The following is a 15,256-nucleotide window of genomic DNA, read 5'->3' as shown; positions in this document are numbered from 1 at the left end:
CGATTTTTTATTTTTCTAAAAGAACAACCGAAGTAGAGTCTAAATATCATAGTTTTGAGTTAGAAACGCTAGCCATCATTTACGCATTACGCAGATTTCGTATATATCTGCAGGGAAAACGATTTAAAATAATGACAGATTGCAACTCTTTAACTTTAACGCTTAACAAAATAGATTTAAATCCGAGAATTGCTAGATGGGCGTTAGAACTACAAAATTACGATTTTGAGTTAGTGCATAGATCGGGCAAGCAAATGCAACATGTGGATGCGTTAAGCAGATGTTATGAGGACATTTTAGTTATTGAATCCAATAGTTTTGAGGACAATTTAGTTATTTGCCAAAGCAAAGATGACAAACTGGTAGATATTAGAAAGATGTTAGAAAAAGAAGAGCACAAGCTATTCGAAATGAGAAATGGGGTCATTTACAGAAAAACAAATGATGGCAGATTAGTTTTTTATGTACCAAAGGATATGGAAGAACATGTACTTTACAAATATCATGATGAGTTGGGACATGCTGGGAGAGATAAGATGATCGATGCCATTGGAAAGAGTTACTGGTTCCCATATATTAAGGAAAAAGCAATAAAGCATATAGGGAATTGTTTAAAATGCATTGCCTTCGCCCCCAAGACGGGTAAGAGTGAAGGACTATTACATAGCATACCGAAAGGAAACAAACCGTGGGAGATGATCCATATAGACCATTATGGACCAATTAATGCAGGAAGGGCTAATAAATATATATTGGCGGTGGTTGACGGATTTTCAAAATTTGTTAGACTATATACAGCAAAGACAACAAGTACGAAAGAAGCGATTAAGGCATTAAAAGATTATTTCAGAGCGTATAGTAGACCTAAGTTCATTGTATCGGACAGAGGGAGTTGTTTTACTGCAAAAGAGTTTGATGAATTTTTAAAAAATGAGGGAGTAACGCATATTAAAATAGCAACGGGTTGTCCGCAAGCAAATGGTCAGGTGGAAAGGTTGAATAGAGACTTGGGTCCGATGATGGCAAAAATGGCGGAGCCAGAAAATGGTTTACATTGGGATGTTATTATAGAAAATGTTGAATATGCAATAAACAACACACAACACAAAAGCATAAAGAAATTTCCAAGCGAAATGTTATTCGGATTACAACAGAAAGGAAAAGTTGTTGATGAATTAAAAGAAAAATTAGAAGAGTTTACACAGGTGAACACGTGTGATAAAAGAAATTTAGAAAATATAAGAAAGAGTGGAGAAATATATCAAAAAGAAGCTCAAATCAGAAATGAAGAGCGGATTAATAAAAAGAAGAAAGTATCAGTAGAATATAAAATAGGTGACTATGTCATGGTAAAAAATTTTGATAGCACACCAGGAGTTTCAAAAAAGTTAATACCAAGATATAAAGGGCCTTATAGTATAGAAAAGATTTTAAAAAATGATAGATACTTGTTAAAGGATGTAGAAGGCTTTCAATTATCTCGCAACCCGTACGTTGGTATCTGGAATAGCCAAAACTTTAAGCATTGGATGCGAAAATAGGCAATAAGCATTAGTTATAAAGATAGATACACATATAAAAGACAGAGATCGGGAGCTCTCTTTGTCAGGATGGCCGAGTTGTAATAGGATAAGAGCATCATTGGTAACCCTAGCCAGGGTATTATAGTGTCACTATCTATGTTAATTATAACAGTACGATAAGTAAATATCGATAAAGAAAAGCGGCTGCAGAGAAGAAGTGGAAGGCAGTCTCTCTACAGTACTAGCAGTAAGAAGACGTGTTGTTAAAAATAAAAAGGCAACCCGAACATAAGTTAAATCAACGAAGAAAATCATACTATTACAGAGGTAAGCTAGTTTATTGTCCTGATAGAAGTCTAGCTGAAATCGTCACAACATTTTTGGGTATACGAATTTCCAAGGGTATATGAAAAATATAACAAATTCTTGTCCACCTGCGGCTAGTTTACTAACCGCCCCATATATTGTCTACAAAAAGCAGCAATAGCCACAACAAACCAAGTTGACAGTTCCCACACAATAGGCAAGTAGTTTCACCTGCGTTGGCCCCGTGCTCGACTCAGTCCAGCAAGTGTTTGTTGCATTCCATGCCGATTGAAGGACAATCCGTGGTACCCTCAACCTCAGCCTCGACCTCAAACTCAGGATATATAAAAACCTGCACGTTTTTGCGTGCGTTTTATTCAAAGTTTTCCGAAGTCGGACTTGATTCTTCATAGTTGTGTGCCGTCCGGTTGGCCATTGTTCTGTGCCATGTCAATCGATGTCAACAAGCGCTCACAGTGCCATGGTCAAGGATTCGGCTGCAGGAGTTGCTGTGAGTGGCCCGGCCCGGCATATCATTGATATGCAGTCATAAATCGTGGGTATTCTTTCAATTACGGCAGCTTCGCAGTTAGCGCCCTAAACTTTTTAGTCCAATGCCTGTCACGATAATGTCCATTTCTTTAGCGGCGCGTCCTTGGAGCGTGTCATGGCATAAACTAAACCGAACGGGCCAAACTTGGGCTCCTTGCACGTCTGATCCAGCCAGTTGTTGTCTCTCTCGGCTCGCCTGCTCTTAAGCTTGGCAATTATACAAATGGCCACGCCCCCAGCCAGGGTAGGGAAGAGGTGCTTGGACGAGCTGTTAACTCGCTTTTTGTGTTGCGCGTGACGAATATTTTTAAATTGAAATAAATTTCTTGTGCTTCTTGTTGTGTGTGCACGCCTTGTCGCCTGTTGTCCTTGTTGTCCATGCTGTCCTTGTTGCGCACAGACACACAGACACACATATTTATATATATATCTATCTGAACATGCATATAGTATCGTTATCGTGTTTGCTTAACGTGTTTTTTTGTGTTTCTTGCCGCTCGTTATACATCTTTTTTAGTGTTTGTTTTTGTTTTATGTATTTGTATTCTTTTTTTCGGCATGTTTTTGAATTATAAGCAAATTTGCTGGCCGAGGCCGATTCAGTTCTGGTTTCAGCTCCCAGTTTGCTAATGTCAAAGGTCAGGGCCATAGAAAGCACGTGTGAGTGTGTCTGTGTGAATGCAAGGACATCGCAATAATGCCGTTGCCACTAGCATGGAATCCTACTACTCCTGCCCGCCTCTGTACGATATTGACAGCTAAGCGACCCGGGCGTCGTCCTTGTCTGTCGGATTCCCCAAATTATATTTAATAAGCAGCAATTATGCATAATTAGCATGCGGGCAAGGACATTTGGCGCTCGATTTCCCTCTGACCGCTTGGCTGGCCTTTTCCTAATTGAATGGCCACACGTGATAAGGCTCTGGGCGATTGCACTACTCTATGAAAAACTCAAACAATGCCAACCAGACAAAGCAATTGAAATTTTATTACACGCCATTTAGTCAAAGTGCCCACAACAAATATATATCTCTCTCACGCACACACACACGCACGCACACAGATCCGCAGGCACACACGTGTTAAAGTAAATTATTTATGTAGCCCGTGTGGCGAACAATGTGCTTTATATACCCTCTGTGCTGGCGACACTTAGGGTATATTCTGCCCGTTTAAGTAAAAATTTGTAATGTCGAATTTACATATTTATTATATTTATATTTATTTAAAATTAATGTCCTTTTAACTTCCTATGAATAATTAAGTAAATCAGTAGATTGACAGTAGCTGTAAAGTTGATTGATTCAAACGTTCTACAGGGTATTTGTTATTCCAGCACTTTATGCTTATTTGTCTACTAAATGGCGCATTGCGTTTTCGTGTATAAATTTGTTGTTGCATACTTTTGCGGGCAGCAAAAGTCTTTGTTCGTTAAGACGCTGTGTTTACTGTACGGCATACATATATATTTGCATGATATTATTTTACAAAGTTCAGTGAATGCGTGCCCTGAACCAACAGAATTTAAGGCAGCTATTAACTTCTCCTCTGGGAGTCAGTTGGCTGTGCTGCTCCTACCCTAATTTATCAAATTAAGTTGGGTTAAGCTAATCAAATCGGACGTTGACCCAGGAGTATAGTTTGCCTAGTCTAAGGGCTCCCAATTGACATCTATCAGTAAGCATAAGCCCACCCAAACCCTAATTTGTAACTGGGGCTTGACTGAAGACCCAAACAACAAATTAGTACAACACCCTTTAAGCTCTTTAATCCCTTCAAAAACAAGCGTTAAGAAACTCACACATTTGTAAAATGTCCATTGCAAAACCGCTCATTTGCTGAGGCATTTTAAAAGCACGTATGTTTACCTGGTTCGCTTTCATCTTCTCTCATTCTGTCAGCAACAGCTTAAAGATTAGCCTGTGATTAACGTGTACGGTTAAAAAGCAGTTTGTCGATGGCTGCGAGAGTCTTGTCTAATCTTAATTAAGTGCAATCATCGGGCTTAAGCTTTTTGCTTTTCATCTCTGGGCATTTTTACCTCGTTTACTTATAAGAATTTGCAAAGGAATATGTCTACAAGGGTATTAAATTTACGGCGAGCCGAAGATATCCTTACTTTATCGTTTTATTCAACTTCACTGATAATTTTGATAATTACCATTTTCAATCTGTTTGTCGATCAAACAATTTTTGTCTTCAGTAACTCGTGCTGCGTGCGAAACTTGAACAAATCAGTAAATGCTGCTGGAAGTTTTCCATAAATTACAAAAAGGTCAGCTTAAATCTGGTTGGTTTGCTTAAATCTGGCACGCTTTGAGCAAAGCTCTCACAAAGCATCTCACCTGCATGCGTTTATTAGAAGGCACTTTGAAAGGACTTCACCTGCCAGCCAGTTAGTGTATTTCATCTTTTACGCGGGCCGCGCCAATGGAAATATTTTTTCCGCACAATTGAGCACCAATTCAGCTGGCAGCCTCAGTAGCACAGTTTCCATTTTCTTCGTTTCACATATTTCTTTCATTTTTTTTCGCCCACCTTTTTGCTTTCACTTGCTTTCTTCGGCCCGCGCTCAACGGCCAAATGGCGCAGCTGTTTTCTGAGGGCCGCTTCATGCAAAAGCAATTAACTTAGCTTTCTTTTTTTTCGCCTGGCCATTGGCTACCTTTTTGTTTTTTGCACGTTTACCTTATGGAAGAGCTTTCGCTTACAAGTAAGTATAAATTCAATATAAAGGCACATTTTGCCGGCTTGAAATTTACATGCCAAACGGGAAATGGCGTCGTCGTCACGGACTAGCTTAAAATAAAGGCGACCAATTGACCCGTTTGTGGGTTTTTGTGGGTTTCTTTCGTTTTTAGGGCTTCTGCAGCCATTGTTGTTACTGTTTGTTGTCCTGTATTAACATTTTAACACATTTTATAACCAAAACGTGACATTCGTTGGCATTGAGTTTCACTTGGTCGGAATGCGATTCTAAAGGAAAACCCACGAAAACGTGTCAAGTTTTCACTCAGAATAACTCTTTGCTTTGTCCCAAATTTCGTTCCCTACTTCTGCCGTCTGCCTCATGCGTCATAAAGTTTAGTTTTTCTGTATTCTCATAAGCGGGCTGACTAAATACTTTAACAAGGGCAAGAGATAAAATTGTGGATTTTGCTTGCAAAGTAAATATTATAATTTCCTTGAACGCCAAGCGTGCTTTTACTACATCTCGAAAGAGTTTTTTTTTATATATATTTTAAAGATTTGTTGACATTTGTTATCCATCCCCTTTCCACCAGTCCATCCGATTTTACATTTGGAAACTTCTAAAAAATATGCCACGATTTTATTTTTATTAAATGTCTTATAAACTCAATGGAATTCTCTTTTTAGCTAATGTAATGGAATTATTTGTATTTACGTTTATAAGTACTTCATTTCTTCTAAGGAACTTAGTCCATCAATGAGTACTAAAATGAAAGTTGCGACGAATTTTTCATATGCACAACCCCAAAAAGTATGCTATGATTTTATTATAAGTAAAAGTTTGATAAATTCAATATGGAATTCTTTCTGTTTTTTTGGCAATATAATTTAATTAGTAATGCTCCATTGCTTCAAGCGAATTTGAACTTGAAAAATGTGTGTATAAAAAATGCAGAATAGAAGGTTATGCTTAATACGATTTTGCGCAGGGTCAGTGTATTATTGTGTCGCATTCAGCTCTTTTTATGCGAATTTCCTGTGGCACAAACACGTGCAGCATTTGTGGCAGCGGGTTGTTTTTGTTGTTGCTGCTGTCCAGGCGGTTAGCTTCCGTTCGGTGTGGCCGCTGTTGTTGGCAGCGCCGCAACTCATTCGTTGGTGGCTGCGTCAACCGGAAACGCCAAACACTTTCCGGTCACGCAGTTTGGCGACTCTGCCGCCGCCTTTGCCCCGCTGCCACAGCCTCAGTTCAGTTGCTGCTGCTGCCACCATTGTGTGCGCTCTCAAAAAGTCTCGAGTAGTCACTTAAACTTAAGTGTTGTTGTGTGCCAACCATTTTGTGGCCAACACAATAACAGCAATGCTTTGAATTGGGGGCAACTCAATTACTTTGCGTGGCACGAGGCGACTTTTGTGCCCTGCCAAAAACTTATGCCCGCAACAACAACAATGACGAGTACTGCCTGTTGCCAGACAAGTTAGTCGTTGTCGACTTTAGGGCTTACAACTTGTTCTACTTGCATGCAAAATACGATAAATTGGCTTTTAATTGATAATGCAGAACAAAAGATAGATGCCCTGCAAAGGGTAAAGGTTTGCCTTTACCCGACGAATTGCCTTCCGGTTTATCAATAGTCGTCGCTGAATGCTTTTAACAAGCATATTAAATTTATTACTCTGCCCATTATATAAACTAGCGTCGCGGATCGCAGTTCGCTTTGGTCGTTGTCAACCCTATCGTATCGCTAGCCCCTCGTACTCTTATCTTATCGAATGCGAATGTGTTAAAGTCGCCACGACTACGTGGGATCAAGGGGGGACTGGGGCCAGACGTCAGTTCACAGTCTCGTGCGAAGAACTAATATAAACAAAGGCCAAATTTTAGCCAGGCTGTCAACAGTTAGCGAGGGTGGCTTGTGCACATACCTTACTACATTTCTTCAGACATAATATTAAATGTTATGTGAAATTTATGTGAATATTAAAAACATATTTACTAAATAGAAAATTGTTGGTGACCAGCTTGCCTTAATTTATATTCTTGTTTATATATGAATATATAGTCAAACATGTAGTTACCCGGAAATTCACATCCACACGTACGATATTTTCATCGCCATTTTGCAAGAGGGGTGTAAAATACTTTAATATGTTAGGATCACTGAAATAATAAAAGAAGTAGAGAACAGGTTAGCGGAAGATATATATTTACATAAGATAACATATGTATATACATACAGTGTATTTTCATAAAATATAATAAATAAATAAATAAAATAAATGCATGCACACATACATGGAAACCTGTATGTCTTACTTGAATTCATGAGAATCGTATAGAAGTACCCCACACAGAAATACTTTTCCTATTAATTTATATCGTAGAAGAGGTAATTTTTTCGTTAACACGCACACAAGCCCACATAAATACAACGAATAAATTAAAATCATTTATTTATACTCATTTCTCATTCATGGAACAATTGAAATCTTCCCTTTTCCTTAGAGGTAACTGTAAGACTAGAAATTTCCGCTGGCGGTGAAATAAGTTTAAATTATATTTTATATGTTAAAAATCAAACTTAAGGTCGATTGAACGAAAAACGTAATGTGGTTAACATGAATTCCATTTTTTGCTCATATGGGGAAATACAATTTACTGGAATAGTTTGTTCTTCAACTTTAAATGAAACGAAAACAAAACACTTGTAGAATTATAATCAGATTATTTGCCAATCTGATCCCATCACCTTTTGTCAGATAAGATAACTTTTAAAAATGCCAAGCCGCCCTTCTCCGCGATTCTCAAATAAGTTGAAATAAACTCAATGTCAAGTTACAAAACTTACACAACCTTTTTTTTTGGAGAAAGCTCGCTTGCCTGTTTTTGCTATTGCCCGGAGGGTCTTTGTTATAACCAAGGAGATTCCGAAAATACCGCTCCACCAGTTACCCAGTGCAACTGTCCAAAGACATTTGACTTTAGCTTTTGGCGTTTTAGTTGTTGTTATCGTTTTATGCCATGTCTATAGAACAATGGCACAAACAATGACCGAAAGTTGATTTAAGTAGATGTCATTTTGACACGCTAATATGGCGTGGTAACCAGGTCATAATCTAAGCATTGTTTCCACACTACACACCCACACACTCACACACACGCCCACACTCATACATTGGAACACGAACAGACACACAATCAATTTGGCATATTGTTGAGCAAAGCAAGAATATAAACTGCGTCTTGCACTTGACTGCGCTTTGCCAACATCCCGTACATCCTTTGGCATTCAATTCAATTACGTGAGTTAAACTTTTGCGCAAAAAGTTCGATTGCTGCTTGCCACGCCCCAACACGTCGAAAATCTATCTGCCACTTTTAATTGTTTTCATTTGGACTCATCAAGGTTGCCGCTTCGATGATGTTTGACTTTCCATTTGTATTTGTGTTCAGATTGTGTGTCTGTGTCCTTGAGCATCTGTTTTTTTTTTCAATTTGAGTCATGTGGCAACCAACACTTAAAGTGTAACATTCCTCGCCTTAGGTTAATTGAAAATAACATTTTTTGTGGTCGCTCGCTGTTCAACATTTTAATTTCGACTCAATTTCCCCGCCCACTTTTGTTAAATTTAATTTGCGCATACTTGAAAGCGAGTGTCAGAATCAGCATGAATGCCCATGCATGCCACAGACGCCCGGCAGTCTGCTGTATACTACAATGTCGGTTACATGGTCCTGACATAGCCAGCCCATACTCCAGAGCGGGACATGGACACGGCTGACAGCTCCATGCATAAAACTGAAGCCATTCCGTTTATATCTTAACCCATAAAAACTGCAGCATCATATAAAGAGCTATTTGCAATAAGCCAGTACAGGCTGGGGCGTTGAGAGAGCTTTTAATTTGTTGAAATTGAATTTAAATATTTGGATAAATATATATATTGAATAAATACAATAACTATATCAGCTTAAAGCAAGGGCTAACATTTCTGTGAAAGGGTATTCAACGTTTGCCACAAAGTATTTGGAGCTTTTAATTTTTTCCAGGAATTGAAGCTTTCCGTAATCCTTTTGCAAATGGTCCGGCTGATATTTTCTGCTACGGCAATTAGCAACGACAGGCTCTTGGGCAGCTGCTGTGCAGCTTTGTCAATTTGTTTGCGGTTTAAGCCAACACTCATCCGTTTGGCTCTTAATTATTTATGCAATTGCAGTTGTCAGCGTTGCACTGCAGATTAATTGTGTATAAGAGCGAAAGGCAGCAGGAGCATAAATGGAAAAAAATAAGTTCAAAGGGAAAAAATGTTGCTGTTTTGTGGCCTTAATTTGCTTAAACAGGCAATTAATATGCGTGGCAACGCTGTAAACAATGCCGCTCGGGAATCGGCCAATTTGTGGCGCTCAGCCCCGGCCACGCCCCTTACGCATGCCCCAATTCATTTTGCTAATGGCGCGAGTATAAGCAAATTTTGCTTGTCTCTCGTTTGGCTTTTAGTTGTCGCCATTCGTCACAGTCATGACGTTGCGCATACGCCACATATGACTTCGCCCTTTGCCCTGCTGTTGCCATGTCTTCTATCGCTCCGTGTGAATTTTTAATTAATTTAATTAGCTTTTCGCAGAACAGTTTCAGGCCACACGTGTGCAGGTAAAATTGTTGTGGTAACAGCGGTTAGCCACGATAATTATTTGGCAAGTTTAATTTCTAGCTTGCAATTGCAATTTGCATGTTTTGTGCATTGCAAAAGTCAAAATCTAGAAAAAAATAAAACGGGAAAACAAACTCTAGTGTGAAAAGGTGCGATAGCATTATCTAGCTTGCAATAACCCAAAAAGCATATATATTTTAATTAGCTGTATATAAATTGCTTCGTCAATATATTTGCATTTTAATTGATATATGCAATTTATGAAGAAGAAAAATGAGAAAAGTTATTTTCATTTCTTTCATTTAAGTAGAGGATTGCGAACTTGTCCGACAAAGTAAATTCTCTCTTCGTCGATTATATAAAACACAAATGGATGATTAAATTCCAGGTGCTCCAGTCGCACCCTTTTATCCGTTTCTGAAAGATTCAAATTTCTTAAATAATTGAAATAGTTAGTTTTTTAAAATGCAAACCTTTGCCAGCTGCAGGTGTTGTACCCCTTTCATCGACCGTTATAACACTCTTTTGAACTATTTCAGCAACTTTTAATTGACTTTGATAGTCAGTCATTAATTTTAAATTAGCCTCTGTAAATATTTCGTTCAAGCCGATGCTTTTTAGCATATCATTTAGAGTGATCGTAAATTCGAATTGGAATTTTGGTAAATGCAGATGTAATCGGTTTAGTTCGCTCTCCCGTAATATATCGTTGATATTCACTTCCGAGAGGTGATCGAGAAGTTTGCCGATGCCATCCATAGTTCTGGGCAGAAGAAGAACCATCGTAATATTTGAGTTGGCATATGGCAACGATATGGCATCCGCATCTAGTTCCTTAACGAATTTTCGCAAAAAGAAACTAACTCTGTTCATCATGTCAACCTTAACAGTTTTTGTAGTTTTTCCATCCTTTGGTACATAGAAGGGTACTTTCTCCGTAAGAGTCTCATCGAATGGATATTGCCATAATCCATCAAAGTGAATCGCGCTAGCAAGTATCAGTTTTTCATCTCCGTTAAGTTTCTCAATTAGTTTAGTTATTTTGTTATCAGTTTGTTGGGCTACCCAGCGATTGATGACGTTAACATTTTTGGGGTTGGTAAAGTCAACTCGATTAATACAAGTTTTGAATGTTTTCTTTATCTTTTTTTCATAGTCAGCTAAAATGTCCATTTCATTTGTAACAAAAAGCCGATTACCGAATTTTAATGTTTCCTCCTCAGATTCCTTTAATGTGGCTCGATTCTCGGACAAATACGCTTCTATATCCGCGTCCTTGTTCGCTAGAAAATTGGGTATGACACTTTTAAGTTCGTTGGCGCTCTCGCCTTGCGCTCCCAAATATAAAAGTGATAATCCTTCGGCTAACAGAAATGGCGATATGATAAAATTGTCGGAGGGGTATTCGTTCTGCAGTTCTTTCATGAATCCGAACGTCTGCCCCACAAAGAACACGATAAGTGCTAACTGCACTAAAACTTGACCATAGACCTTAACCATTATTGAAGAACTAACTAATGTCGTGTCGAGCGAAACCATTATATAGGGAAGGAAAAAAGTTGGTTATGCAATCGTTGTAATATAATTATTTACGGCTCATTGTTGTATTATTCAACAACCAAAATACTAATTGTGTAAAACAACAAAGAAGCTACAGAACGAATTACAAATTGCCTATGCATATAATAATATATTAAAAACTAGCCGCAAAGCCTGTAATTTAAATCTATTTTTGAATTGCATTAAATTAAGAAACAAAAGTTGGTACCATTCTTCTGTGATATGAAGCTATACGACACAAAAGTTTCTTTCACAGTTTCTTTCATTCAAAACAGTCTTGGCATCAACCTTTAATACTTTAGATAATACTTTCAATTCAGTCAATCAATTTTGTATATAATAAGCACTAGCTAGTATATTGATTACACAAACGTTTCATTGTGAAAAGTAATATATTGAAGATATAGGTAAACATTCATGATAGGTATTTATTGGCTACACGTTAAGTTAAAGTAATGCGGGCGAGATGCATATGTATGTGCATAGTAAAATATGTTTTATCCACAAACCCCTACAACATTTTAAATGTGAGCTCAGTCGCTCACGCCATGGCTAAAACGTTTTATGCGCTTATTGCATTTTAATGGGTTTTATGAAGCGCTGAACAGCAGCCAGAGATGCAGCTAACATATATATTCTCTAAGCTAATGCGCACACATTTTATACAGGATACGCGCACACACACACGCTCACACAGGGAACGTTAGCCCAGGCGCTTGCCACTTTATTTTGCCTTAGTCTGTCTGTTTATCTTTGTCGCTGCTGCTCACCTTGGAGCTGGAGCTGGAGTAGACGAGGTGCCAGTCGCCTGCTGCGCTTTGCCAGTTGGCCGTCTGATCGCCCACGGTGTGGCATGTCAGTGAGCACTTACACTAATTTCCAGTTATTTGCATGCAAAATTACCCAGCAGCAACCAGCTACTAGCAACACCCAGCACAAACACAACCAACATCGAGGCGTTCTTAGCTCACACAATTATAAAGGTAAATTATGTTAATTTTAGTTTTTTTTTGAGAGCGGCCTCCCTATTTGACCGCAATTGCCGGGCGGTATCATTTATCATACGACCCCGATTACTGGACACAGTTACGCACTTGCTACCCCTGGCCGTTGCCGCCACAAAACCTGAACGCACGTGGCAATCAAAGCGCACAGCATGGGCGTCAGCACACGCCTACACACTTAGATACAAAGCGGTTACAGTGTGGAGTGTGTTCGCTTCTGGCCCATACATCAACAACATACACATATATCTGGAGTTGTGATCAATAAGTTCCTTTGACAGTTGCGTTGCAGCTCGTGGGCTAACAAACTAAACAACCTAATCACGAGCAATTGCAAAAAGACTTCCAATCGGTTTATTTAATAGATTTCGATTTTGGATAGATAAAATTAATCGCTTACACCATAATCTGCAGTGGACCGTCCCAGCAGCCCTTTATCTGCTGCTTGATCAACTTTTATACCCGCAGCCTCAACAGAAACCACAGCCAATAGGCAGTCCTTTTTCTACTGCATGTATGTTCGCAAGAAGAAGAGCAAGCAGTATATAAGGGCTGTCCTCTTTCTACTGCATGTATGTTCGCAAGAAGAAGAGCAAGCAGTATATAAAGGGCTTCCCATTGCAGCTGACTTTCAGTTGAAGCTGTGTGGCGAGTCGGTCATGTGCGTTGTATGTGTGTATGTATAAAAATATGATAAGCGGATCATGCAAGTATGCTAGCAAGAAGAAGAACGAACCGTATATAAGTGGCTGCAAAATGGGGTTCACTTTCAATTGAAGTCGCGAGCCGGTCCGGTGCAGATGGTATTTATCATGCATGTATGCTAGCAAGAAGTAGAAAAAGCGATATATAAAGGGCAGTTCATTGCAGTTGTGTTTTAGCTAAAGTCGCGAGGCGGTCCAGTGCAGATGGTATTAAAATGGAAATTCTTTTCATGTGCTTTAATAAAAATTTAAATTGCAGATCATGTGTGTAGGCCAGCAAGAAGAAGAGCCAGCAGAATAAATAAGGCTGCCCATCGAGGCAGGTTGGCAGTTGAAGCTGCCATGCGGCCAATGGCAGAAGCTTTTAAAACAGCCGTTTAATTTAATTCATATAAAACGTTCGTCTGATATATTTGAATGTTGATTGAATTGAATTAAAGAGTACAATGATTTAGAAGTGCCAATGTTTTTTATTTAAGTAGAGGATTCCGAACTTGTCCGACAAAGTAAATTCTTTCCTCGTCAATAATATAAAATACAAACGGATGATTGAACTCTAGGTGGTCCAGATATCCCCTTAAAGATGCATTTATTTCTGAAATAATTAAATTTTTTTAGTATTTAAAAATTTAATGTTCTAAAATTCAAACCTTGAGCAGCTGCTGCTTTTGTACCCCTTTCATCAACCGTTATAACACTCTTTTGAACTATTTCAGCAACTTTTAATTGACTTTCATAGTCAGTCATTAATTTTAAATTGGCTTCTGTAAATATTTCGTTCAAGCCGATGCTTTTAAGCATATCATTTAGAGTGATCGTAAATTCGAATTGGAATTTTGGTAAATGCAGATGTAATCGGTTTAGTTCGCTCTCCCGTAATATATTGTTGATATTCACTTCCGAGAGGTGATCGAGAAGTTTGCCGATGCCATCCATAGTTCTTGGCAGAAGAAGAACCATCGTAATATTTGAGTTGGCATATGGCAACGATATGGCATCCGCATCTAGTTCCTTAACGAATTTTCGCAAAAAGAAACTAACTCTGTTCATCATGTCAACCTTAACAACTTTCGTGGTTTCTCCTTCCTTTGGTAAATAGAAGGGAGCCTTCTCTGTAAGAGTCTCCTCGAATGGATATTGCCATAATCCATTAAAGTAAATCGCGCTAGCAATTATAATTTTCTCATTTCCGGCAAATTTGTCAATTAGTTTGGTGATTTTGTTATTAGTTTGTTGGGATACCCAGCGATTGATCACGTTAACATTTTTGGGGTTGCTAAAGTCAACTCGATTAACATTAGAATTGAATACTTTCTTTATCTTTTTCTCATATTTAGTTAAAATGTCCATTTCATTTGTCACAAAAAGCCGATTACCGAATTTCAATGTTTCCTGCTCAGATAACTTTAATGTGGCTCGATTCTCGGACAAATACGCTTCTATATCCGCGTCCTTGTTCGCTAGAAAATTGGGTATGACACTTTTAAGTTCGTTGCCGCTCTCGCCTTGCGCTCCCAAATATAGAAGTGATAATCCTTCGGCTAACAGAAATGGCGATATGATAAAATTGTCGGAGGGGTATTCGTTCTGTAGTTCTTTCATGAATCCGAACGTCTGCCCCACAAAGAACACGATAAGTGCTAACTGCACTAAAACTTGACGATAGACCTTAACCATTATTGAAGAACTAACTAATGTCGTGTCGAGCGAAACCATTATATAGGGAGTAAATAGAGTTTCTTACGCAAACGTTGTTAGACTATTGTAATATAATTATTTACGGCTCATTGTTGCATTATTCGACAAGCGAAATACCAATTTTGTAAAAGAACTAAAAAGATACAGAACGAATTACAAATTTAATATGCTTACAAATATATATAATGCTAGCTGGTGTTTCCCGGTCTTAGTTTTTAACGTTTAATTTTCAACATCAAAAGCTACCGGTAACGTATGAATCCGTCTGGCTGAATGTCTCTATATTTTACATCTAAATGTGAAGTCCATTAAATTAAGAACTAACAGTTGGTATCATGGTTCTGTGATCTGAAACTGGAGCTATCTTGTCTTGACTCCCTTTCTACCACGAATAGATGAATTATACGAAATGTGTGAAACACCTATAAAATGTATTTAAACATAAATTTGTCAAAATGGGTGTAAAACCGATCGATGGTACACGGAATAGTTGTATACAAAGCTAACTGGATATAATAAAGCAATATAATTCAAGTAAGCGAAATGCCAACATAAACATACGGTG

The 15,256-nt window shown here is 38.3% G+C and overlaps 3 protein-coding genes across 4 annotated transcripts in view; all 3 read right to left on the bottom strand.

The window, feature by feature from the left end:
• LOC6622095 (lateral signaling target protein 2 homolog) overlaps positions 1–15,256 on the bottom strand; it is a 35,655-nt gene that overhangs the window by 10,398 nt on the left and 10,001 nt on the right. For both annotated transcript variants that reach the window (XM_032434654.2, XM_002047526.4), the window contains exon 2: positions 7,152–7,233. The gene's annotated coding sequence lies outside the window, so the exon portion shown is untranslated. The remainder of the gene's footprint in view (positions 1–7,151; positions 7,234–15,256) is intronic.
• LOC26531109 (serine protease inhibitor 42Dd-like) lies at positions 9,938–11,240 on the bottom strand. Its single transcript, XM_032434656.2, has 2 exons — positions 10,199–11,240; positions 9,938–10,142 (listed from the first exon to the last, which is right to left on the bottom strand). The coding sequence occupies exons 1-2, from the start codon at positions 11,223–11,225 to the stop codon at positions 10,024–10,026; spliced, it is 1,146 nt and encodes a 381-aa protein (XP_032290547.1). The 5' UTR covers positions 11,226–11,240; the 3' UTR covers positions 9,938–10,023.
• Positions 13,444–14,685, bottom strand: LOC116650590 (serine protease inhibitor 42Dd-like). The gene is made up of 2 exons (XM_032434655.2): positions 13,644–14,685; positions 13,444–13,588 (listed from the first exon to the last, which is right to left on the bottom strand). Exons 1-2 carry the CDS (start codon positions 14,668–14,670, stop codon positions 13,464–13,466), a joined length of 1,152 nt encoding a protein of 383 aa, XP_032290546.1. The 5' UTR covers positions 14,671–14,685; the 3' UTR covers positions 13,444–13,463.

The sequence above is a fragment of the Drosophila virilis genome, chromosome 3, assembly GCF_030788295.1.
Source record: "Drosophila virilis strain 15010-1051.87 chromosome 3, Dvir_AGI_RSII-ME, whole genome shotgun sequence".
Lineage (NCBI taxonomy): Eukaryota > Metazoa > Arthropoda > Insecta > Diptera > Drosophilidae > Drosophila > Drosophila virilis.
The sequence above is the reverse complement of the archived record's forward strand: the minus strand, read 5'-3'. Positions and strand labels throughout refer to the sequence as shown.

Coding starts and splice junctions, on each gene's coding strand:
- LOC26531109 (XM_032434656.2), bottom strand. CDS start 11,225: ATGGTTAAGGTCTATGGTCAAGTTTTAGTGCAGTTAGCACTTATCGTG. Junction 10,143..10,198: donor AACACCTGCAGCTGGCAAAG/GTTTGCATTTTA, acceptor TGAATCTTTCAG/AAACGGATAAAAGGGTGCGA.
- LOC116650590 (XM_032434655.2), bottom strand. CDS start 14,670: ATGGTTAAGGTCTATCGTCAAGTTTTAGTGCAGTTAGCACTTATCGTG. Junction 13,589..13,643: donor AAAAGCAGCAGCTGCTCAAG/GTTTGAATTTTA, acceptor TAATTATTTCAG/AAATAAATGCATCTTTAAGG.